The sequence below is a fragment of the Ruditapes philippinarum genome, unplaced genomic scaffold (assembly GCF_026571515.1).
Source record: "Ruditapes philippinarum isolate M1 unplaced genomic scaffold, ASM2657151v2 ctg4506_1_1_1_1, whole genome shotgun sequence".
Classification (NCBI taxonomy): domain Eukaryota; kingdom Metazoa; phylum Mollusca; class Bivalvia; order Venerida; family Veneridae; genus Ruditapes; species Ruditapes philippinarum.
In genome coordinates this window covers 59,195-86,309 of record NW_026863415.1, presented here as the reverse complement: position 1 = coordinate 86,309, position 27,115 = coordinate 59,195, and the positions used below count along the sequence as shown (strand labels likewise).

At 32.6% G+C, this 27,115-nt stretch overlaps 1 protein-coding gene across 8 annotated transcripts in view; it reads left to right on the top strand.

Moving 5' to 3' along the window:
* Window positions 1-27,115, top strand: part of LOC132722070 (rho GTPase-activating protein 10-like) — an 81,163-nt gene that overhangs the window by 13,714 nt on the left and 40,334 nt on the right. For 6 of the 8 annotated variants that reach the window (XM_060706494.1, XM_060706496.1, XM_060706495.1 and 3 more), the window contains exons 3-10: window positions 9,032-9,093; window positions 11,614-11,685; window positions 12,895-12,996; window positions 15,989-16,099; window positions 18,132-18,174; window positions 18,835-18,896; window positions 20,515-20,589; window positions 25,101-25,163. In XM_060706494.1, coding sequence (XP_060562477.1) covers window positions 9,032-9,093; window positions 11,614-11,685; window positions 12,895-12,996; window positions 15,989-16,099; window positions 18,132-18,174; window positions 18,835-18,896; window positions 20,515-20,589; window positions 25,101-25,163 — 590 coding nt within the window. The remainder of the gene's footprint in view (window positions 1-9,031; window positions 9,094-11,613; window positions 11,686-12,894; window positions 12,997-15,988; window positions 16,100-18,131; window positions 18,175-18,834; window positions 18,897-20,514; window positions 20,590-25,100; window positions 25,164-27,115) is intronic. The other 2 variants (XM_060706497.1, XM_060706498.1) reach the window with 1 other exon arrangement.

Sequence of the window (27,115 nt, the reverse complement as noted above, 5' to 3'; positions counted from 1 at the left end):
ATTTTTCTGTACTATAGTTAATATGAACTCGAATGATATTTGAAAATGAAATTAAATGTAAATATATTTTCTCCTTTATTTAATGCAACTTTTAACAAAGACTTAAAGAGTCCTGCCTGTGCCACAAGTTCCTTTTTTTGTCTGCATAAATCAGGGGCTTAATGTATGGGGTTAATAATGATTTGTACATTTACTGACAAAACTGTTAAGATTTCCATTTTCTAAAAAAAAAAAGAAAAAAAAAAATTTTTTAAATTTTCACAATTCTTTTATGGCTGCATAATAAATGTACCTGACCAAAATTTTAATTTTAAAAGCAAGGAATGTTGCAAAAAAATAAAAGAAAATCACAATTGTGAGAAAAAAAATGCACGGGAATTTAATTATACCCCGACCAGCAGTGTATAGAATATGCTCAGAAAATTTATAGGTGTATTAAATTATGCAATAGGTAAAAAGAGAATTAAAATTCAAGTTTTGATGAAATATACCATTAAGTTTGAATTGTAATACAACAATGCAATTGATAACTTATAAAATGTTCAAAATACCTTAAAATGCATCATAAAGATAAGGATAATTGCATGATAATAATATTTTTAGTAGAATTCTAACGTTATTAAGATTTACTTTATCAGTCTTATTATCATAAATCTTTGGCAATGAAGATGTAACAAATACAGAGGAATGAAATTGAGAAACATTTTAATATATGTGTTGCATTTTAGCTCACAGCTTACTTATATACAGTGAACTTAAAATTCTTAAATCGATAAAAAATTAAAAGCAGTTCTTAGGGTTGTTTACATGTAAATAACTTGTAAATTTAGATTTACCCAGCAAGATTTGTGATAAATAGTCTGGAAGGTGTTTTCTCTGTTAATTTTATAGATTTCAGTTTTAAAATGCTGAAATAGTTTTGAAACAATTAAAGCTAGTCATTTAGTTTCGGAGGAGAAGAGTAAATAGTATGAACTCAGGTTCAATCTTACTCCATTTAGTATCCACCAGTACAGTGAGTCAGGTCTGAGCTGAAATGATTGAATAAACTTTTTACTGTATGGAGTCAGGTCCGATAAAAAATACTTGATTGAGTAGCCATCTGTATAGAGTCAGGCCAGAAATTACAAGATTGACTAACCCAGCCACAAATACAGTACGTTTTAGGTACAATAGAAAAACCTATAAAGCCCCACAATATAGTATCAATAGGGTACCTGCTTCTAGTGTACTTTATTTTATGGAGCAAAATTTAACATTCACTCAAACAGGGGGAAGTACACTTAAATTGCAAGTCAGAAGGGGATTAAGTTACGACCATTATTTAAAAATACAGATTCAGTTTAAAAGCTACTCAATTGAGAAGCCATTATAGTAAGAAGTCTAGTTAGAAATCGGATATGTGTTTAAATGACCAAGAATTTACTTCGGGTAGTAAGGAATCAATCAGGTCAGATAGCGTGGTAGAGGAATATATTATAATGATATATTGTTGTTGAAAATAAACTTTCATGTATTAATTTTATATCTCTGGAGAAGATATTTTACTATTAATATTTCAGACCATACATTCTGTTGCTCTAGTGATAACTTGTATAATTGCCTTGCTGGAAGTGGATAAATATCCCTGGGAATGCCAAGCTTTACTTAACCCCAGTGATTTCTTGATTAAATCTTTTGAAAATCCATTTTATCAGATTATTGTAAGCAGATAATAAACATCATAGAGCTTCGAAAACTTGAGAAAAAAATATATATATCGGTCAATGTTTGATAATCTGAAATGGTTTGGAACTGTTCAAACAACACAGATAACAGAAATATGGATGGTGCTTTTGAGACTTCACAGGTTGTGAAGTATTCTAAGACTTGTTTGTGTTATAGGAAAATATTTAGAAGAGATTTTCGAAGAATTTTCATGAATTTTGTTTTTCCAATAACCAGCACAGCTAGACTAAAACTGTTGGACTTTGCCAAGTTTTATTTTGACTAGATTTTGAGATGTGATGCTATTAAAGCTGTATTCTTTCTGAATAACAATGGAGGTCAGAGTTGGCCTCATGGTTATTTATAGTGTCCCCCTCCGTCTCAACCGAGGAATCATTGGTTTGAGCCGTAAGAGCACATCAAGCATTAGAAGACGTAGGAGTGGCTTAAATAAGTCACATAATATGATTCCTTTGAAATCAAACTATATTTAAGAAATAATATCAGTCTTTAAAGCGGTGTTTATCGGCTATTTAACACAGGTTTGGAGTTTTGATGCGTAGGAATTGATACAAGTAGTCCCTTAAACCAGTGTTTATTGGCAGTTTAACACCAGTTTTTTTCCTTCTTTGTCTATAGTGACAAAATCACGTGGAGTGTTAGGATATATATTAACTTTTACTATATGCTAAATAAACTTATTTAGAATTGAAAACATCTCACATGTAAGCAACATTTGACTGGATTTTAATTAACATAATAGAATGTTTAATGATTGTAAGTAAAGCACTTCATGGGCTGACGGCAAGTTTTCTTGATATCTAGAATTACACAATGTAACACATTATATTTACCATTAGTCAGGATAATGCTTCACCAGCCTTGAAAGTATGATATAAAAATCTGAATTTAGTCGATTATGATTCAAAAAGATTCTTTTTGACATATTTTATGTCATTATGAAATTAACTTGATAAAATTTTGCTTTGTGGCTGGTTATAAAATAACTTGAACATTTATGTAAAATTTCTTTGCAATCAAACATCATTAAAGACATTTGAGGCATGAGTTGAAAATTTCTTGCACATTTTAATTTTACAATGCTGCCTAATAGCTGGATGGTATCTGATTGCAAGAATATGGATCCTATGTTCCCAAAATATTGAAATAAAAACCCCTGCTAAGTCTGCCAGTTTGCAAAGAATTCAGGTTGTAAAAACGAGTAATGGGAAAAAAAATTGCATTTAGAATAATTATCGGATGAATTTACCCCGGATATAACATATATATACTTATGTTCTTCCAAGACAACTGGATTAGGAAAGCTGCCCAGTTCTTACATGACTGAAACACGGACAAATACAAGAATATACCTTGTAAACAAAGTCCAACGGTTGCAATGTTTAATAAGTTCATGTCACAGGACGATAAATTGTATACTTGTTTAATAATGCATGAATAAAGAATTATGAATATTAGAACAAGTGTCATTGTATTGGAAATCAAACAATTATGCAACAAACATGAAATATCATGTTATGTAAAAGTAGCAGAAAAAAAAGTCAATTTTCATTAAAAGTCAAAGCTACCATTGGCAAGGACGTAAATAATTATTTGAAGTTTTATTGTTCATTTTAAACCTCAGATATTAGCGGAAGAATTGACCCATGCACCCTTTGCAGATGACTTTAAATCTGTACTGCAATGTTCACTTAAATCATTGACACTCCAATGTTCCCTAAAAATGATAATTTAAAATGATTTTGTCCTGGTTGAAAGATTAGACCAGTGAGTCCAATTAAGATAATTAGCTGGGTACCATTATAGAAAAAGACTGCAACTAAGTGCTGGATGATGACAAATTTTTAATGGCAGGGGAGATAATTGAACGTCATCTCCATTAGGGTGCTCCAAACAGACTTCCTTTATATTGACACAGTAACTCACAGTGTCAATTTTTAACAAGAAGTACCAAATGTTGTTTTTTTATGGAGACCCTAGTCTAACACTAAAACATGCATGAAGAACTTAATAAGAACCTTGTTAACATAAAACAATACACGTACTGTATGGAATGGTATTAAACATGTTATTTTAGTGATTTGTAAGAAATGGTTTACAAAGTAGTTCCATGTGTTTGGCAGGAGGTATGAAATGTTGCGTCTAGGTCATGATAGTATAACATCGGCACTTGCCGCCTTACAGAAAACTGTTAACAGGTTGCGTAGGGAAAACAAAAAATGGGTTATAATTATTCGCAAGCATTATTTAATGTGTTTACCATTACATCATTACGTAACAGGTAGGAAAGGGGAGTGTACATTTGTGTTATGAATATTTGAGTTATGTGATAATGTTGTGGAGGAGGCAACAGACTAGTGGAATGAAGATGTTGTTATTATCTGGAAAATTTTTATGCAATGAAAAGTTGTTAATTGAGAGCTGAGGGTGTTGACACCAAATTTGCATTTGTGCACTATGCATGTAGAGTGCCTAGCTGATCCGTTACACTAAACTGTCAAAATGTACAATGAAAACGGGACCCTTAATAGCACAAATGTTTGCCATGTTGAAGTTAGAAGAAATATTGTTAACCTTTGGTATATTTGTGTTCAGTTCAGTTCAGGTTGCTTTTGTGAGGGGGCATTTTTTTTGTGTTAACCAGGCATCCTTGTTGTCATTACAAAATAATACTTGTTTAAAATATCAGGAAAGAGATGCTATCATTTGGTACAGAATGTTGCATTATGTAACAAATTAATATATCAAAAGAAAAAAAAACAAAACAGTAATTGTTACTACAATTGCCAATATATAAACACCGGTCTTCTACTTGGTGCTCTCGTCTTCCTTTTTACACTCTATTCCCCACCATCCGCCTGCCCCCTCCCCCCAAAAAACAACAACAAAACAACAACAACAGAAACAAAACAACAACAAAAAAAACCCCAAAAATATAAAATTCTTAAATGTGTAAAATAGTTTGGTATCTTCTTTTAAAAATTTGTTATAGAATTATAGGATAAAATTATAAAATGATTTTCTCCTGTGTTGGTGGCCAGTTATATGGCATCCAGCTGTAGAGCGATATCAGCTGAAGGTTTTAATTTGTCTGAGAGGAATTTGATAACTATACTTCAAAGGTGCCTAAAGCCTGTAGATTTATATTGAATTATAAATACATAGATCTTTCCTCTATGCTGGTTATATCATATTGAAGTTATATAGAGTAATGATATAAACGATTTTGTTTGTGAGACCATGGGTATGATGATGATATATTACATGATGTATTACAGTGTACAATACCGATACAAATGTAGGTTTATTTACAAAATATGTTTGACCTATATTATTATGTTATATATCTATATTAAATTGAGATTTACTTTCCCTGTCTGAAGTGTGGGGGGTTATAGATCACTTTTAAATAGAGTGACCACAAAATTAAGACTCTGTGATAGAGTTCACTACTGTTCTGTCTCGTTGATGATGAAACCATGATTTTGGCTGGCGTGACAAACTCTAAATAATTGATAACAAATATTGCCAAAAATGGAAGTCCATTTACAACATATATTGTAATTGTAAGGTTATGGTAAGGTTAATTTCAGCAGATATTAGCTAAGAATCATGTAATTAGAGCTGCAATTTATTTGATAATTAATTACTCCTGCATGCTGAGCTTTTAAAAGCGATATACATGTATACTTGAAGATTATTGGATAATCAATTCACTTTTAAAGAATAGTATCATTAATTAACTTAAATCAGGTTACTATTTGTATTAATATTTATGAATCTTATTATTTTATAATCATCATGTATGCTTGCATAAAATCTTGTTCCTTATTTCAAGGGCCGCAATTTTTATCTCCCATACGGAAATTTCATTAAAAATGAAATATATGAAAATTATGAGATAGGTGAGTGTGCTAAAGGCCTCAACAGACGGTAGGATTTTGAAGTACAACACCAATTAAAACTAAGATGTACAGATAAATCTTAATGTGTGAAGGCTACTATTTTTTGATTTCGGAAACCTTATGTCTAGATGTAAGGGATAGGACATGTTCTATTTTGAAAATCTTGTCCTACCGATTTTTATAGACCTCCCACAATGACAAGTAACAGATAAGCAAATTATCTCCTGATAATGGGTGTTATGAATGAAATTCCAGAACAATTAGGGCTAAAAGGTAAACATAGTAGTAAGATGGGGTAAAAATGATGTTGAAAAACTCTTCAGGAGACCCAAAGTTGTGTTATGTTTGAATCCCAAATTATTCCGAAAATGATTATGTCACGGTATTGAATTGTTCTCTAATTAGGGGAGGGGAGGTAGTTTGTAGGCGGCCAGATAGCTTAGTCAGCAGAGCCGCAGTACGGTATTCTGAGGGTCCCAGGTTTGAGTCTCGGTCAGGCTTCACATTAAAATTTTTTTTTTTTAAATGGATGTCTTTCAATCATTACTCATGGCGAAAAAAGTATTTAGTGAGTAAATGTATGTAAAGGATCAATGTAAAGGGGTCCTTTTTAGGGGAAACCTCAGATGATTCTTACAGTGTAGAATTACCGTCTGAATGCAAGTGTTGTATAGCTTTGAAAATTGTACATCTTTTCTCTAATTAGTGCTGTACAACTAAATCCTACCGTCTGTTGAGGCCTTAAGTCACCTTTTTTTATGAAAATTACGATAACCTCAGTTGTTTGATTGTACTCAGCGTTTAACTATACTATTTTCAAAACTAATGTCACGAGAGAACGACAAATCTACTTCACATGTTATCTCAGTCACGATAACTGTATTGACATTTGGTTCACAAAGTGTTTGTTTTAAATGATCTCATTGTATTTTTATGATCTTCGATCATGATCTTATGAAACAAGTCTTCAAAAATTGGTATGTGTGAGGAAATTTTTCTAAGAGAAAGAATTGATCATAATTTTAAGTTGCAGCTTTTACCATACATCATCATCCATAGTAATCTTATTTTTTCGGAAAAAAAGAAATTTAAGCAGATGGAGAAAGAACTAGATGTTATCAATGTATAACTGATAATTCTCTAATGGTTTGTCCAGCTATGAATTTTGAATTTTAATTGGTCCATTATGATTATGTAAAAATGAATTAAGGGGTTTTCATATTGAAGACAGTGCTGAAATTGTGGAGTTTCTTAGCATACTTTTAGTATTAGCTGGGTTAACTGGAATGACACTACAGAAATAAATATATCTTGTCTTGTTTCTCTTAAAAGTTAAAACTTTCATGCTTGAAATTTTCATTATGTTGACAAAAGAAAACAAAATGTAATTTCACCCCTTCTTGGCTGCCATCCCCATTTACAGAAAAAAAAATGCAAATTTCAAGCATGGAAGCTTAAGCTTGTAACTTGAGTTCAGGCTTAACCTGTACTGTTAGGGAGTCGAACCGGTGTTGCCCAGTTCGCATTCCAAAGTTTTACCTATTAAGCTAACTCAGGATGGTACACTGACAATTGCAGGGCTCAGAAGAGCTCCCTTTATGGTGCTGATATTGGGCAAGACATCCCCTAAGTTAACCAAAATTTGCAAATTGGCATTTTCTAAGAGTTACGAGTTTTAGTTGTTACCATTCTAATCTTGTGTTGGAAAAAGAAATTCAGGCTGTACTTCAGCATGTACAGAAATGATCAGTTCCATGGTAAAGTTAAGGCAACCAGTACTCAGGTAAACTGCTTGACAGCCTGCCCAGGAACGATGCTGACTGGATGAACTGTGCTCTGGTAAATTCAACGTTGCTTACTTCCATGATCTGGAGGGTAAACACTAAACTACCACAGCAATAATTGTTACTTCAATTGTTATTATGAAGATATGAAAGCATATGATTTTGGTTATTATATGCTCTGGGATGGTACTGAAAAGCAAGTGGGTTATAGCAAATCAATATAGGCCTATTTTCTGGGGAAATTTGACCTATCAATGATTGTGAAGAGGAAATGAAACAGTGTTGGTGCAATTTCCATTATATTTATTTCGATTAATAATAAGTTATGGCAATCAAACCATATTTTCTCCACAGACTTGTTGTATATTGCAATAATATTCATTAAAGTCAAGTGTATGCTTTTTGCTGAGTCTGTAACATATATAATATAAAATGTATTCTTTTGATCAACCTTTTAATCTGCTAAATTTTGCATAAAAGTCTTTTATAGTCTATCCCCCTGCTTATAAAGAATGGATCCCTTGTTTGTTGATCTAAGAGATTTCAATATCAAAATGTATAAAGATATATATATATATATCTCATATATATATATCTTTGCTGCATGCAGTTTACAAAATATAATGCCAAAATGCATAATTTTATTGTTTTTAAATTCTATTAAAATGTTTCATACATGATTGTAGCTTTATACAATTTAAACTTTTAGGATTTAATCTTAAACAGCCAACATTAAAAAAATATCCCCCCCCCCAAAAAAAAAAAAACAAAAAAAAACAAAAACAAAACAACCCCATATGATTTGTATTCATATATGTTATTAAATAAATGAAAAATTCATATATGTTATTAAATAAATGAAAATCTTTTAGTTATTAAATTGCCATTGCCCTGCTAAGTTTATATAGTCTATGATTGTATTAGTTTAAATAAGTTGAGTTAGTACTGCAGTTTGAATTTGGACCTGATCTTTGTTGATTATTATACTCATACAGTACTAAAAATTATAATTAATGCAAAGACAGAAAAAGGTAATGCCACATAGATATGCAGGTTGCTATAGGCTTAATTGCTGTGCATTCTAATGGTGTGCGTTCACACATATTAGCTGCCAGAGAGTTAAAAGATTGCATCAAAAGAAGGGAAAAAATGAGAAGGCAGATTCATGTTTTCATGAAAATTTTTAAACATACATGTATTTAAAAATAAAATATTGTGAACTGAACAAAGAAAATAGTATACACATGGCACAAAGCACTTGCAATCTATGTAAAGTATCAAAAAGACATCAAAATAAGCAAAAAAAGCCATTACCCTTACTGTGTTAGTCACACAGTAGAAATATACTGATAAATACTACAAATTCAGTCCTTAATTACACATAACTTGTAAATTATTTCATGAAATTATTTCTTGATTCTTATTTCTTGAATCTTAGTGCATTTTTCCATAAAATTTTAATTTTGTCATGATTATTTTTTAAAATATTTTCGCTCATCTTGAGGCATGCAGCCTTAAAGTATAACAAAATACCTAAATATTTATTAATGAGTTCAGTAGATATTAAATAATGATTGATGATAAATAAACAACTGAAGTTTGTCTTTATTTCAGCGGGAGCATTAAAAGAATTTGGTTCATTGATGAGCAGAATAGAAGATGAAAGAGAAAGAATGGTAAGTCAAGTAACCACATGTATAGATTTATAAATATTATATTCTGTTCCTATAGTAACACTGACATGTTGATTAACCTGCGCACTACTAAATTTTGTGTAATGGATTTGTCCTGCTTTGAATTTGGAACAGTCCATTGTGAGTTTAGGGTTTTTTTTGGATCAAATATAGAAACTTAAAGCAGCACAGTAACAAGTGTAGTGACGGTTCAAGCATTCTTGCATATGCATTCTTGCATATCGGACAGGATTATCTACAGGTTATATAGACTGGTGCTTAGGTAAAACCTGTCTTAGTTACACAAGGGGAAAGCCTGTCTTACCCTGGGGGAAAACCTGCCTTACACAAAGGGAAAACCTGTCCTGAACACCCCATAGATAAGACAAAACTGCATGCGTTAAATGATCATTTCATAACTGCAAACCTTTTAATTATGAATTGCTGCATTCTGGGGATGACATCATTTTGCCGTTTATAGATGAAGTTGTGAATTTCAACACTTTCCTATAAGAAAAAAGTGTTAAATGAAAATTTAAGTTTTCATAATTTCTGTCTGAGATCTGATTTGTAAGTAAATAAGCAAGAAAAAGAATCAAACACAAGCTGTCGTCACAGACAGGGATATCTAACTCTTGGGTAACTAGATATCCAGTGCTTTAAAGCTTATAATCTGGTGAGCTCATTATGTAGAGCTTTGGACTGTGAATCGGGTCGACCTGGGTTTGATTCCTGGAAGGTGCAGGTCACTTTCGTTGTGATTGATCATGAAATCTTTCTACGGTCATTTGCACTGTACCTCTGCTCTAGTATGTACAAAAGTTCCAGTTCCTTGCGAAAGTGAAGGCAACTAGTACTAGGGTAAACTTCTTGACAGCCTGCCCTTAGGAATGATTCGGTGGTTAAACTGTGCTCTGGAAAATTCAATGTGGCTTGATTCGGAGTGAAAACTACCAACACCACCACCACTCCAGTGCTTTTCAACTAAAGATTCTAAGCAGCTTTAACAATATAAGAATCTTATTCTACGGAGAAATTAAACATCTAGTACTTGTCCAGATAACAAACAGTTGTTTATTGGTATCCTGCTTGACTCATTGTCATTATTTAAGTTGATTAAGGAAACAATCTATTTCCTTGAAGCTGACCTTTAAACAATATTTTGTTTACTATAATCATTTCATTAACATAAGATAAATATGATTTGAGTAGGAAGCTAAAAAAACCTTTTTTTTTAACAATCTCTTTGAAGTTATTGTTAGACATAAGTAGTAATTGACTAACTCACAGTGATCACATGATATATTTATTATCATGTCCGTGTGTGTAAAAAGAAGTCAATTATCCAAACATGAACAATGACAAATCGTTATCATTTTAATATAATTTTCTGTTTGTATTTTGCACAATGATAAGTCACGGTTATTATGTTGATTTTAACCCTAAAAGGTCAATTTGTCAATGATAATATTCATGTATGCCACGACTACTATTCATTATAAAAGTAAGGTCAGCTGAATAAATATATTTGTACTTTTACTGAGCAACCTAATATAATTTTTTGGCGTACGTGGCCAAGTGGTTATGGTCTTTGACTTTAAACATCTTGCGTCTCTCTGCAATGGGTTGAAATGCCGACAGGGAACTTTGGATTCTTTTATGCGAGGAAGCCTTCCAATTAGTTTATGGAACGTTGGTAGTTCTACTGACAGGTGGGTGTTCGTGCCTGAAATAATGCAAGAAAGGGCACCTAAGATCTTCCTCCACAAGTATTAATAGTAGGAAAGTTGCCCTATGACTTTAACTGTGTTGATGTGACGTAAAACCAAAAAATAAAAAAAATCTTTTTATAATTGGTCGAAATTAGACCTTCCATATGAAAGGGAAGGCAAGTATATTTCAAGATTTTAGTAAGATAATGTGTCCAGCACCTTGTTCAACGTGTATATCCTGAAGGCCGGACCTGATATTTGGTTTAAGAGTTTAGGGACCTGTTAAGTTAGATAAAGTAAGGGACTTCAATATCAAACGTGAAACAATATTACAGTCGACAGTGAGTTTACATACTGTATATACAGACTGGCTTGTCTTTATACTGGTTACATAGTCAAACTTTTATTATCCAAGTTTCTTAAAAATTGAGGCTTAAATTTCATTTGTGCATATGAGATAATGTCCCACAACTGAAACTATCTTTTATGAGAAATTTGCATTCTTTTACTGAGAATCATCATTTATTAATGACATAATCTTAGTTCTCAATGCAAAGAATGTTAATTCAGTTATTTTATAATGCATCAACAATTCTCAAATGTGCATACAGGAGAAGGCACTTACGTTGTTACAAAGTTTTGCTAATAGTTCTTGATGTTGTAATTTTGTGGAGAGTTACTCAAAAGTAGAGAATGTCTAGTATACATGTTTAATTATGTTTTCTCAGGAAAATATCCAAACTAAATGTTGTAGGTAGAATTTTGAAGAAAAAATAAAATTTTGTTTATTTATTTATTATATATTTTTCAGCTTGAGAAAGCAAATGAGCAGTTCATCAAACCGTTGGAACATTTTAGAAAGCAACACATTGTTCAAGCAAAGGTTTGTTTTAGGTTTTATATACAGAATGATTTATTTCACCCTCAGTATTAATAGAACTATGGCAATGTTTTTTTTTGTCCAGTCTTTCTATATGTTTGTTAATGTCTGAAGACATCTTGGATATTGGCAACAGCATAGCAGAACTTTCCATTCTTATGCTGAGAAAAACATTACTGCAAAAGGAATTCATTTAGATTATTGAATTTTGACCTTGACTTCAATTTGACCTTGACCTTTGAGGTCAAGATTTCAAAATTTAATTTTATACTGACACTGTTATTATGTGTTTGTTTGTTTCATTTTACGCCTTTTCCAAACAGTATTTCAGTCATATAGGTGGGTAGTTTCCTAATCATCGTTCCTGGAGAGTTACACCAGTACTAGACTACCTTCCTCTGCCCTTAACTACCAAAGCATCTCCCGGGAATGGAACCCACCCCAGAGAGGTAACTGGATAAGAGGTCATCGACTCTAACCCCTCGACCATGGAGGCGGTTGACGCTGTTATTGTCATATGGTGACATTACATTTTAACTGGTGGCGGAAACAATTTTTTGTATGCCATAATTATGCCCCTATGAACATTACTTAAGGCAAAACAGCAAGTACACAAGTTCTATGATTGAGTTCTTTGCCTTTGAATAACTCACTTCTAAGTTTTGTACCCTTAGGTTGAAAATCGCCAATATTATTTCTTTTTGGGGGGACGGCGGGGGGGAGAGATTGTAAGGCCTTCTATTGTGTCCGCATGTGTCTGAAATAATGCCTGAATTTATAAGATTCATAGGACTTCTATTATGAATAAAAGCTGGTTTTATGTGCTACCCAAAAGTGTGGGGATATAATATCTGATAATTGATTTATTTTTTTTCATGCAGGTGTTGACCTTTAAATACATGTATATTTTTTATAATACATAAAGAAAATAAAAATAATCATCTTCTATAAGATTTCTGTAATTCCTAAGAAATATTTCTAAGAACATACAATGTAATTATATGATTTAGGCTTTGGCAGAGAAAAGAATTTTAAATTGGGAAGATACACAAATATATGTCAATCTGTGAGAGAGATATACTTATAATAACCCCGTTATAACGCTCATGTTTGTGTCCAAGGTGTTTTGAGCGTTATACCTGAGGTTAACGTTGCAACAAGGTAGAATCGTACAATGTATTATGATTCATGTTTCGTTGTATTATATTACAGGAAGGTAAGAAGGCCTTTGACAAGCAGACACAGAAATTCTGTGCATCATTAGACCGTTACTTGAGTTTAAAAACCAAAGTTCCAGATTCACAGTTACAAGAGGTGAGTGTTTTGAAAATTTCTTGAAAGTCCTCCGATTTCCTGATTACGACAGTCTCTTCATATAGCTGTTTTTCTATTGGACTGTTGATGGACATTAGTTTCAGTGTCTATTCTAGGATTTGAAAAACCGGGGGGATTTTTATTGAAAAGTGAGAATTTACTACATTTGTTGATTTTTGTGCCCCCACGTTAGTGGCGGGCATTTAGATTTACCCTTGTCCGTCCGTCCGTCCTTCCGTCCGTCCGTTCACTTTTGTGTCGCATGTAACTCAAAAAGTATTTGACCTAGAGTCATGAAACTTTACAGGAATGTTGATCAGCATGTGTAGTTGTGCACCTGGGTATTTTCATCTGGATATTTTTAGTATTTTCAGAGTAATTGCCCTTGACTTAGTAAAATTTTGCAATTTTCAACTTGTGTCGCATGTAACTCAAAAAGTATTTGACCTAGAGTCATGAAACTTTACAGGAATGTTGATCAGCATGTGTAGTTGTGCACCTGGGTATTTTCGTGTGGATATTTTAAGTATTTTCAGAGTTATTGCCCTTGACTTAGTAAAATTTTGCAATTTTCAACTTGTGTCGCACGTAACTCGAAAAGAATTTTACCTAGAGTCATGAAACTTTACAGGAATGTTGATCAGCATATGTAGTTGTGCATCTGGGTATTTTCATGTGGATATTTTTAGTATTTTCAGAGTTATTGCCCTTGACTTAGTAAAATTTGGCAATTTTCAACATGTGTCGCACGTAACTCAAAAAGTATTTGACCTAGAGTCATGTTACTTTACAGAAATATTGATCAGCATGTGCAGTTGTGCACTAGGTATTTTCGTCTGGATGTATTTAGTATTTTTAGAGTTATTGCCCTTCACTTAGAAAATTTTTGCAATTTTCAACTTGGATTTGACATAGTCATTAAACCTTATGGGCAGGTTGCTCAGCATATTTTAGATTTGCACCTGGGGTTTCGCTTGTGGATTTATCAAATATTTGTAGAGTTATTTCCCTTAACTTAGTAAAAAGATTGACAGAACAGTGACGCAGTGGGGGCACCCGTGTCCTATGGACACATTTCTAGTTTTCTTCTTTCTCTATGTAAAATTTTCCCCCTGTTTCTGAAAAAATAGGGAGGAATTCTCAAAAATATGAGTGAATCCCCCATCCTAGAATAGACACTAGTTTACTCAGGCAATGTTTTCAATTTCTTGCTCAGCCCCCTTTGCTCAATAGAAGGAACGTTGGATTTGTAAGGCGTAGGTAGCAAGTTTGATCCTCGGTTGAGGCTAAATTTCTCTGTGACAATCTATTTCAGATATAAATTGAGTCTTCTTGTCATTTGTTACTCACTCCTAATTCAGAAATCACGCAAGATTGATAGTCCAAGAAAATCGTAATTCATGGTTTAGTTTGTTAGTTATCCAGGAAAGCTGGTTTGGTTGACTAACTACAAAGGTTATGACTAAAATCGTTTTAAAATTGGCGTAAAAACTAAACACTTACACAATTTCATGTTTAATTTACCAGAAATTCAAGTTATTAGTATGGTTGAAACCAATTAATATTTAATGAACGAAAGAAAATTAATTATCTTAATTGGTTTTGATTGTAAGGAAAGGAAATTATTGGCATTAAATATGTATCTGTGCCGGTGAAATAAAATGATACATGATAATGTTTTCTCTTTCTTTTATTATGTATAATGAAATCAAGGATGGAGGTCATCAAAGACATTAGTAAAGCAGCATGCCTTCAGATTCAGGCTAATTTCGTGAATATTTTGAAAATGACTAAATATTATGTATCTAAGTAAAATGTTGTGAAGTGAACAAAGGAGGTAATATACATGATGCAAAATGTCACTTACAGTCCATCTACAGACCAAAAAGAGGTCAAAATAAGCAAAAATACCCTGTAATGAATAAGTCAAACTGTAGAAATATGGTGATAAATACTGCAAAATCAGTCATTATTCACACATAACATTGAATCTTTTTACTTCTCTTACAGTTTTATTTAAGTTTGTAACATCCAAGGTAGGTCAAAATCATCTTTCCTGTTTTGGAATCATATGACCTAAATTGTGTTGGTAAGCCATAAAACCAACCAACCAAACAAACAAACAAACAAAATAGTACATTTTCCTCAAGTTTGATTTTCTTGAAATATTTTAGCTCATCTGCAGGCACACGGCTTTGAAAGATTTTGTCAATTTGTTAAACAATCTGCACTCGTATCTGGGATGAAATTTTGTTATAATCCAATTATACCAACAAGTAAATGATAAATAAGTTCAAATATGATATACAATAATTTTTCATCCTCTCATACCTATTAAGGGGTGAGAAAATGGGAATACCCGGTTGGGGTCTCAAAAAAAGAAAGTATAAAAAAAGTTTTCTAGTATTAACTTCTTAACATATAACAAGAAATTGGTGTTGATGGTGCAAAATATAGGTAACCATATATGCCCTTCTGAATACATGTTATATATTCATTTGTATAAATTATATCTCATATATTTGCCCCACTCATTGAAGCGCAAAGGTTATATAAACATCAATATTGTCAAATGAAAATTATGTATGAAACATAAGCATTATGTTTATATATTTATATTTAAATAAATTTATGTCCACTCATCATTATAGGTAAAGCATCAAATTTGTAATTCATGGTTTGCCAGTTTAAACTTTGACTCTCAGGCGAGGGGAAATTCCTCACTGATTATTGTTATTGGACATTTAGTCTTTTGGCCATAATTATGTCCCTCACTCCTGATTGAGAAATTATTTTGAATAAGTAGTTTGTAACTTGTGGAGAAATTAATAATGACTAGTTAGTTATCCAGAGAGGCCGGTCTGGTGGAGGATCCATTGCTGAGATATGGCCAAAAATTGTGTTAAAGTCAACATGAAATGATGAACAAACAAACAGTTTAAATGATGAAAATTTTTATAATTATTAACACTGTATGTTTTTTTTTCAACAGAATGATGCTCAGTTAGAACTGGAAAGACGAGGGTTTTATGAACAGTCTATGAAATATGTGTTACAGTTACAAGAGGTGCAGGAGAGGAAAAAATTTGAATTTGTTGAAATAGTAAGTAGCGGGGACTTCATAAGAGATATGCATGGGAATGAGGGACTTTACAAGGTGATGTGCCTTTAGTCACTGTGGGTTCAACTCCTGACTGGGCCTTTTGGGCCTCTATGTGTGGAGGATACCAGCTGGTTAAGGGATGTCAGTGGTTCTACCTTGAAATAATGCATATCAGGTCTGCCTCCTGTACAAGTAGAAATTTTTCACTAAAATGCATCTTTCACTTTGTTGAGGCTTGTATTAGTGCACAAATTTGTCCTTAGCAGACATTCATAGAACTAATACTGCTTAATGTCAGGAGATTTAGTAGTAGTAGATGCTGAAATCCCTTCAAGTTTTAATGGACTGCTCCAGATTTGAAAACGAATTAGTCCATTTCACAAAGTCTGCAGGGTAAAGGTTCAAAATATGATTCCTGCCAGACATAAGTGAACATTACAATGAAATTTTGCAAGTTAATTAAGGCAGTAATCATGGCTTTATTTGAAGTATTTGAAAACATAGTAAATAAGTATTGTTTTAAATCTTGCATAAGTCTTGGAATAAGTGTATTTAATACTAAATAGATTTGCCCTGATTTAAAGATAGATCTTTAAATCTGGACAAAACCATTAATCATTTTTTGTGTCGCCTCTACGGAGTAGTGGCGACATATAGGGATCACTTCTCCGTCGTCTGTCTGTCCGTCTGTCCGTCTGTCTGTCTGTCTGTCCATCCGTCCATCACAAAACTTGTCCGGACTACTCCTCATAAACTACTGGTGCAATTTCATCCAAACTTTACAGGAATGATCAGTACCAAGTCTAGTTGTGCATATTGTCAGCATTTTCCGGTTCAATGATTTTTGTCAGAGTTATGGCCCTTTAATATTTTTTCATTTAAAAGTTTGTCCGGACTACTTCTCTTATACCACTAATGCAATTTCAATGAAACTTTACAGGATTGATCTGTAGCTCAAGTCCTTGCGCATATTGCAAGGGTTTTCCGGTTGAATGATTTTTGGCCGAGTTATGGCCCTTTGATAAAAAGGTTTCTTTTTCTGTGTGTTGCCAGATACACAAAAGCTTGTCCGGACTACTTCTCATAAACTACAGGTGCAATTTCATCCAAACTTTACAGGAATGATCAGTACCAAGTCTAGTTGTGCATATTGTCAGCATTTTCCGGTTCAATGATTTTTGTTTGAGTTATGGCCCTTTAATAATTTTTATTTTTAAAGTTTGTCCGGACTACTTCTCTTATACCACTAATGCAATTTCAATGAAACTTAACAGGATTGATCTGTAGCTCAAGTCCTTGCGCATATTGCACGGGTTTTCCGGTTGAATGATTTTTGGCTGAGTTATGGCCCTTTGATAAAAAGGTGTTTTTTTTCTGTGTGTTGCCAGATACGCAAAAGCTTGTCCGGACTACTCCTCATAAACTACTGGTGCAATTTTATCCAAACTTTACAGGAATGATCAGTACCAAGTCTAGTTGTGCACTGTCCGTCTGTCTGTCTGTCCGTCTGTCACAAAATTTGTCCAAACATGAAATTGGCCATCATGAGGCGACACATGTGATTACTGATCGCTCTTGTTGTGTGGATGATTTCAAAATGAGTACAGACTGAAAAGCGATCAGTGCAGACCATGATCCATGGCACAGACCTTATGGTTGGTTTAAACATATTTATTTAAGCTTGATTGTGAAAACAAGCAACTTATATTTATCACTTCCTGGAACCGACTAGTAATAGTGTCATATGAAGAAACATGGTCGTGACCCAATAAGGGGTTCAAACCCATGATCCCTGGGTTGAGAGGCAGACACCTTAACCACTAGGCCACCGCTCCCCTTTAACCTAATGGTTAAAACCAGTTACCATTAGCAGGCATAAAATAGATCTTTTAGAATAACTCACATTATCTGTATAAATCACATTATCTGTATAAAGTCTTGCTCATTTCTGGTGGCATTAAAGATATTTTCTCCTATAATCACTATTACTGATCAAGGAGTAAAGGAATATTTTAACTCTATTTCATTTCAGCTTCTTGTGTTCATGTACAGTTTGCTTACATTTTATCATGAAGGTAAGTGCTAAATTTTTATATCTTTTTCAAAGATTTTCATCAAGAATGTGAAATGACTAATATTATTTTGCAAATACTTGTTACCTACCCATGTTTATGTTTCCTTTGCAACAACAGGTCCCTTTATAATGTTTATATTTTCATCTTGTAAATTTCCTTATAGTTCAATGGGGCATCTGTGACCAAGTGGTTAAGGTTGTTGACTTCAAACCACTTGCCCCTCACTGCTGTGGGTTTGAATCCCAACAGGGACTCTGGATTCTTTCATGTGAGGAAGCTTTCCAGCTAGCTCACAGAATGTTGGTGGTTCTACTCAGGTGCCCGTTCATGCCTGAAATAATGCATTGGAGGGCACTTGAGGTCTTCCTCCACCAATAAAGCTGGAACGTTGCCACATGACCTAAACTTTGTTGGTGTGGCGTAAAACCCAATCAAACAAAGCAAACAAACTAAAGTTCAAATTCTATCCTTGTCTTCCGAGGTAAATATTTCATTATTCATTGCTAAATTGTTAGTGTTTCAACCACAGATAACAGTTTTCTTCACATGGTAAATGTTCACTGCCAAGTTAATATTATGTTTCTTTGCTCATGTTTTTGTTTCCCTCCTATGGTTTTTGATTCCCTCCTATGGTTTAATGTTTACATTGTCTTATTTCAGGTCATGAAACAGCTGCTGATAGTAAACCATATTTAGCCACCCTTCAACATACATTACAAAAGGTAAGTACACTACTGGACATGTGGTTTTGTCACAAAGAACATTTTCATGGGTACTTAAATTTGAGCACTGTTAATTTTTCCAAAAGGTAAAATGTAAATAATGTGATGCAAAATAATCTTACAGCAGACGAAATATAATTTCCTTGGAACTTAGATTCGTGACTTGACCTATCAACGAAAACCATGAAAATTAGTGCCCCATGAATAATGATGTTTTTGCAGAATTACATTAATTTTCTTTAGACAAAAAATAAATAAATAAATAAATATCCAGGTTTTAGATCAAATCAATAGTATAGCTTATAAAAAGTACTTACACAAAATAAAGTGAAAAAAAACCCCTTCTACTTGAGGTTTATAGACAGGGGAGGCTTCTCATACAGTTGCTCAACTCATCAAAATTGATTTGATGGTACATATAGAAGCTGGTTTTGTCCTACATTCTTCTCCTCCTTCTGTAACACTTCATTTCAGTTTATCATACACCTTATTCTGCTATCCTGGCATGGTTTCTGGTTGGTTGATTGGTTGGTCAAGATCACTTATACCCAACTTAATAAAAGACAGGCCTTCTTTTTCTCTTAGAAAAGGAATGCTTTTAGCTTGGACAATACAATATCTAAAGCATCCAGCACTGAGCAGTGAGCAGTGTCCTTGTTTTCAAATTATACCATATTCTGACAATTTCTAATCCAAATCAAATACAATGAATTGATTTATGATCTGATTTAACCTGAAATATTGACACAATATTATTCACCCATAATATTGTTATTATAGAACTGGTATAATTGAGTGATAATATTATGTCACTGTGAAAGAAGCAGACCTCTTCTTCAAAAAGCCCTCATTTTGTCACTGTAAAAGACCTATATTTGCCAAATCCAGTCTCTCCTTCAAAAGCTCTAAAATTGCTTGAAACATGAGATTAGTCTTAAGACGATAATGTGACCACTTTTATACCATGCATGTTGGATACACTTACAGAGTTTAATTTCCTCTCAAAACTTATTGATTTTGTAATGTACACCTTTTATTCCTCATGAATATTTCATAAAGCACATAAAGATGTCACTAATTGGTGTAATATTTATAAGATTTTCTGTGTTTGTACAGAGAGTTCTTGTCATGCATTCGGTAAAGATTTTTTATGACCTGCTTCAAGGAGCTATGATGTGAATAATACAGTTTTCACTTGGCATAGAGAGCTTAACTTATACGTTGGTAACAATGTCAAACTATAACAATCAGTGGCCAGTTTGTTAAGGTTGTTGACCCCAAATCACATGCATTTTACTGCTATGGGTTCGAATCCCATTAAGGACTTTGGACTCTTCCATATAAGGAAGCTAGCCAGCTAGCTTACAGAAAATTGGTGCTCTCTTACAACTGAAATAGTGCACAAAAAATACCTGAAGTATTGCTCTATCATTAAATCCTGAAAGTTTCCACATGGCCTTTGCATTGTTGCTGTGTCTTTAACCCAACAGCATTGATTCTGAAAATGTTTAAGTAGGCAGTCCATTTGGCAAGGCTCTTGGCACAGTTTGTTGTCACCTTTACATTGAATATAAACTTAAATTTCATAACAAAATTTTGTATGATTATTGTTTTATAGACACGGAACAATTTTGAGACAACAAGGGAACAGGCAGAGAGTCTGATGTTGAAAATGTTGGATTGCCGTGGCAACGTAAGTATCCAGTCAGATGTCCAGAATTTGTTGCAGGCTCAACTTCCTATTAAATCTTCTCAAGTTGGGAATAATTTTCCTAGGGAGGGGTAAACTTTTAAAATGTTACGCTTCAGATGATTTGAATTTAAAAGTTATTTTTATTTTGTGGTGATTTATTTTTTTGTTATATATTCAATGCCAGTGCACAGGTGTTAAAATTCTGTTTTATGGATAACATTTTTTTCAAAAACTTGTGCCTTTTACAGGTTAAAACTGTTGTGTAACAAAAGGTTTATATGTATCAGATATAAAAAATCAAAAGCGGTTTTCGTACACCATCTAACCAAAGTCATATGTGCCATGAAACCTGGGCTAAAGAATTGAAACTGTAAGAAATTAATCTCATATTTGAGAAGTTATATGGATGAGTTGAGCTTGCATTATCTACTGGCCTAGCATTACATATGTCTATCTGAAATATATATCCAAGAAGGAATTGAGTCATTTCAGTTAAAAAGGTTAGTTTATGCTAGTCCTGGATTGACGTGTAATTAAGATGTAACCTCCATATAAAATTGCTAGTATACTGCTTTGCTGTTTATATGGGTAGAATCATATAATTTTCATGGGTAGAATTATATAATTTTATATGTATTTAAAATCATGTAAAATTGTTGAAATTAGCTTTGTGTCTTTAGAACAATATATGGGAGATACTTTCAAATTTGGTTGTGTCTGAAAAACCATATAGAGAAGGTGTAAAATTTGGCCATATATTTGGAATTACACAAGGAAAATGTCAAATTTGGCCATATATTTTGAATTGAGCAGGAAAAATGTCAAATTTGGCCTTACATTTAGAATTCTTTTTGATAATTTCTATAGAATAACATAATGACAATGAATATAATTTAGGTTTCGGGCATAAAATAAAGTGGTTTGGGGAAGACTAGTGTCTAAGCCCTCTTTTTAACAAACTTCTTTGCAATGTACTTGACCTTCTTAAAAATGGTCTGTTGATTTTGTCTGAGATTTCAATGTCAAAATATAATAGTTATGATTAAATTCAGCTTCAACTGCTATATGTGTGTTTTGGCTGTACATGTAAAATGGAACGCGATAGCTTGATCCTGTATGACTAATGTTAGTCCACAAATTCACCATCACTCGTAGAAAGTTAAACATTGCAATGTACACGGAACATTCTTTTATTGAAAATATTTGTTCAGTCACTTGAGTTAGCTACGGAATGGGTTTTTATTTTGGCTGAGTCATCAAATTTCGATATCACAACATGCAGTGATGGCATTATTGGAAAATTGTTGTTTTTTTTGGCTGCATTCTTAGTGTATTTTGGGTGTCTTTAGTGGTAGAGCAAATTGTTAACAATGTTTGAAAAGTTAAAATTGATATTTTGAAGCCACAGTGGTCACATTTGCATGAATATTTACTGTGTTTTCCTTTTATTTTCTTTGTTTTTATTATTTTATTTCATTATTGTTTTTTTGGCTGTTGAATTCAAATTCTTGATAGCATAGAATAACATATTTATTTTTCACTGTTTTTCTGTAATGACCAATTTTGTTTAGGATAAACTGCCCATTGTTATTAATTAAAGAGGAACAATATCAAAATAACAAATTATGGCATTGATTGTAACAGTAAAGAGAGGGGCTAGACAGTTTAGTAAAGGAAAATTAGGCTCATCTTGCTCTGTACAGATGTGGATGAAGAGTCACATTTTGACTGCCAGCATCTAGAAATATTTAATATAACATAATATATAGGCCGGATAATTTTTGTGTAGAAATTCAGGTCAATTTTTATAAAATGAAAAATGAGACAAAAAATTATAATTATCCCTCCCAAACTGAGCCTTACTTTAGATGCCACTTGCCCCTCACTTTTGTATGTTCAAATCCAGCAAGGGCGTTTGGATTCTTGTTTGTAAGGAAAAATAAGAAAAAGGCCTTTGGTTTTAATTGGTGCCTGGTTTGGCCTGAAATAATGTAATGGATGAGTGCATGGCGTCTCTCAACCATGGTAGTCCTGAAAATTGCCTTATGTCACTTCAACAGCTTGTTAAGTAAATTGAAATCTTTTAGGGTATCAGCTTTCCAGTAATATTTTAAAATCCCCAACCAACCTCTTAGGATTTAAAAGTTAAGGCCCTATCCATCTACTTGTAGTTTGAATTGTGCTTAAACAATCCAGTTTGTTCATATTTGAAAAAATTTAATCCCATATAGTATTCTTAAACCTTGGAAAACTTGGATTTACCCCAAGCCTGCTTTTGGCAACTATTGGACCTCTACCCGTGTAACCAGTGCAGACCAAGAGCTGCTGGCACATACATACTGTCTTATCATGGTCTATTCAGTCAGTATATATTTGGAAATTTTCCCTAAAAAATGATAAATGGTTTTGTCCACATTTAAAGATGGACAAGTCCATTAAAGATGTTTAGTGGGGTAAGGGTTAAAATCTTTACATGTCATTGGTTTCTTTATTTTATTCCAGTTATTTCCTTTTTTTTTGCTTTCAACATTAATTTTAATAGCTTTTAATTTTCTGTATTTTTCATAAAATGTTTTTTGTTTTTTTTACACTAATATTTTGGTTGTTAGGATATTTTTCTATTTATTTTAGTGTTTTAGATAGAAATAGTCAAGCAAACAACTTGTTTGATTTAGTATTGAAAAAGAAGTTGTGTATGTGGGGGGGGGGATGAAGGGACTGGATTTTTTTCTCAATAATTCAATAACTTTTTTTTAAAGGTATGCAATCTTTAAGCATAGAATAAACTGTCGGCAGCTAACAATTCAGTAGTTTTGAATCTTTGTTGTGAGAAAGAAAAACTTTATAATGCCTGTTGTTTAAATTCTAGTTATGAGAAGTTTTGTATTACCTATTAGGCCACTGCTTTGAAAGCACACAGCTTTGTCATGAGGAAAGGCATAATTAATATCACTATTGCTTTAGCCATAGTTATAAGGAGTGATATATGAGTTAGATGCAACTGCCCTGAAAGCACACAGCTTTGTTATGAGGAAAGGCATAATTAATATCCCCATTGGTTAAGTTGTAGTTATGAGAAATGGTATATGTGCTATGAGGCCACTGCTTTGGAAGCACACAGCTTTATGAGAAGAGGCATAATTAATATCCCAATTGCTTAAGTTATAGTTATGAGGAGTGCTGTATGAGCTATAAGGATACTTACACTTACAGCAAACACAGCTTTGTCATGAGAAAAGGCATAATATTCATATTGCTTTAGTTATAGTTATGAGGAGTAGTTTATGAGCTATGAGGTCACTACACTTAAGGCAAACACAGCTTTGTTATGAGGAGTCTCCTCATGAGAGCCACCTTAGATCACATGCACAGTTGCTGCTTGATTAAAGCCTGATAAAATTACCTTTTGCGGCTTGAAAAAAAGAACAAAACCACTCATGAGGAGCAACAATGCAGATTGAACGGCCTATAGCTTCTATAAATAGATTATCGAGGAGCAGCTAAAATTCAGCTTAGCCAGTAGCTTTATATTATGCTCATCCGAGGGTGGGCAATTAGTAACATGAATTTAAGCTTACCTTTTGTGCACTGTTTATGAAATAAGTAGGAATACTTAGGTATCAGTTCTTGATCTAAAAAGTCCTAATTGTGACATTTAGAAGGGAACAAAAAAACAAAAACAAATAAAAACAGCAACAACAGTTATTGTATTTTTACCAAAATTTTGTTCTGTGTTGAACCTTAAGTTATAATTGATAGGTAGATATATTTGTCACTGATTGAATATTGACTCAAGGCATATTTAGAGACATTTAGTTGGCCCAGGCTTTGGGTAAAAAGTAGAACATGGTATTAAAGGCACATAATTATTGTTGTCAAATGTCACCAATATACTGTTGACATTATGTAGTTATTCAATTTGAGTGTTATGAAGTAATAAATTATAAAACAATACATAAATATTCATATTCAAATAAGACATAAAAAATTATCTAAATAAATGAAATTAAGATAGCCTTATGAACTTATATACTATAAGTTATAAAGATTTTTGATAGGTTATATGGCCCTATATAAACGGTTGTTTGGAAATATAACCCCAACCGCTAGGTGAGTGTTATATCACAAACAGATGTTTATATACGGTAATATAACCTGTATGGAATATTTATAACAAATTTATAATACAGCAAACTTCCTTTTTTTTTTTGAAAAAAAAAAGAGATTTCTTAGAAAATTGACAGCAGCTGTGTATATAAAACTATATAAATGTCACGATTATCCAATGAAAAATGACGTTACATATAAACGTGCAGTATTATAAAAGATCAGTATATAGTGCAGATAGTGAATTTATCTGTAGAAACCAGACATATGAAATGACTGGATTCAGGCATATGAAAAAATCAGAGACTAGAAATTTAAGCCATATTAATCAGACGTATATAACAAAAAATCAATGATTGAAATATATAAATAAAACTGTATTATTTTACTATCATCATTACCAGCTTATATCGAGCTCATACCAGAATTATGCATGGCCAGATTTAATCAACCAGACTGCAGAGAAGGTATCAACTAATGCTTTGCTTGATTTATTTTTTGTTAATTTCAACATTTTTGGGTGTGTTTGATTGGAACAACATTGAATTGGACTTGCTACTGTAGTTGCAATTACGTTTTTTGTTATAAAATAATTGCATAGAAAATGTATGAAATTTAATATTAGCTGAAAAGTACAGTTTTAGAATGGGTTTACAGTGATAAGGGGCGAAGAGTAATTTGTTTATTTTCTGCTGATAAACTTTGTTTTATAAATAATGTGTAAAAGGTAGGCATAATACTTGAAATTAACAGCATTGATGATCTGATAATGTTTTGGAAGGAATCGATAGGAAAAATTTAGATTGTAGATAAGATTGGGTGTTTAAACAAGCTCAGTGGTCTTTCATTTTCATTCATTTTTTTTTTACGAAATGTAAAGGAAAAGTAAAAACAGAAAGATAGGTTTTCAAGCAAAGTAAGGCAACAGTAAGAAAATTCAGTGTTGTTACATGGTTTTGGTTAGCCTAATATTAGTTGTAGCATGGTTTTAGAGAGATTTTAGATAAACTCATTTCATAATGCATGGGTCACTGAAATTTGCAAGCAGTCCTTACAGCATGCCAGGGTAATTTGTATATTTTTGTTGGCATGTGAATGCTAAAAGTTGTCTTGGTATAGCATCATGGTTTCTTGTATTAGTATGATACACCTACCCCTTATGTATGAATTGCATGCTAAAACTTGACTGTGGGCACGTCACTTAATATATGAAACATCAAAACAGATTTTAATTTTGATTGTATTATGGAAGAATAATGCACAGTTAGAGTTCAAATGCACAGGAATATAATCACGAAGGCTGATAGCCCAGAATGATTAATTACAAAGCATTTGAACGATAAACTGTGCATTATTGTTCAATAATGCAATAAAAATTGGTTCAATAATGCAATAAAAATTAATATCTTTTTCCATTCTTACAGAAATTGATAAAATTATTGTGATCTACATTGAGCGTTGTTTTGGTTTATTGATGTCATATATGACAATTCATATTATGTGTGAGCATTCCTTTTTTATACTGTGCATATATCTTGTAATAATGTTCTTGATTTCCTTACCTGTTTTATAGGGGAATAGTATGAAATGTGTTAGAAATATAGATAATTGCCATTATTCTGTTAGGAGGTTTAGAAATTAACATTATTCAGTTCTGAAGCCATCATTGGAACCCATGGTACACATTCCGTATATACTACGGTAAATAGCCCGGGTTACCGAGGATGTTTTGAAGCAGATTTACTTAAAACTAAAAGAGAGTAATTGGGGGAATGAGGAATTGATAACAGTTGTTCAGGGACAAATTCAGCAACAATTAAAGTCAGTATTATCGAAACAGATAATAGCAATAGTAATTCACTGAGGTGATAGCAGATTAAAAATAGCAATAGTAAGTGTTGACGCTGAAGTTCTGAAAAATTTATTAATAGCAATTTTAATCACTGAGGTTATGAAATTTTATAATAGCAATAGAAGTCACGGAGGTGATGAAAGATTGATAAATAGCAATAGTTGTTGGTGATAAAAGATTTATAAATAGCAATAGAAGTCTGAGTGATAAGGTTATGACAGTTAAATTAATAGCAATAGTAACATTATTAAGGTGATAAATATTTTTGTATAACAATTGTTTACGGTCACGAAGGGATTATTATGAACAATTTTTGTAGTTGTTGATCATAAAAGCAATAGAAGTCTCAGGGGTAATGAAAATTTATAATAGCAAAATTTTCACCAATGTGATCAAATATTTATTAATATCAATAGGTGTTGGTGATAATAGATTTATTAATAGCAATAGAAGTAATAGAATAGATGAAAATTTATGATAGCAATAGTGACATCACTAATGTAATAAAGATATAATAGCAATAGTTGTCTTGCAGATAAGATATTGATCAATAGCAAAAGTTTTCAC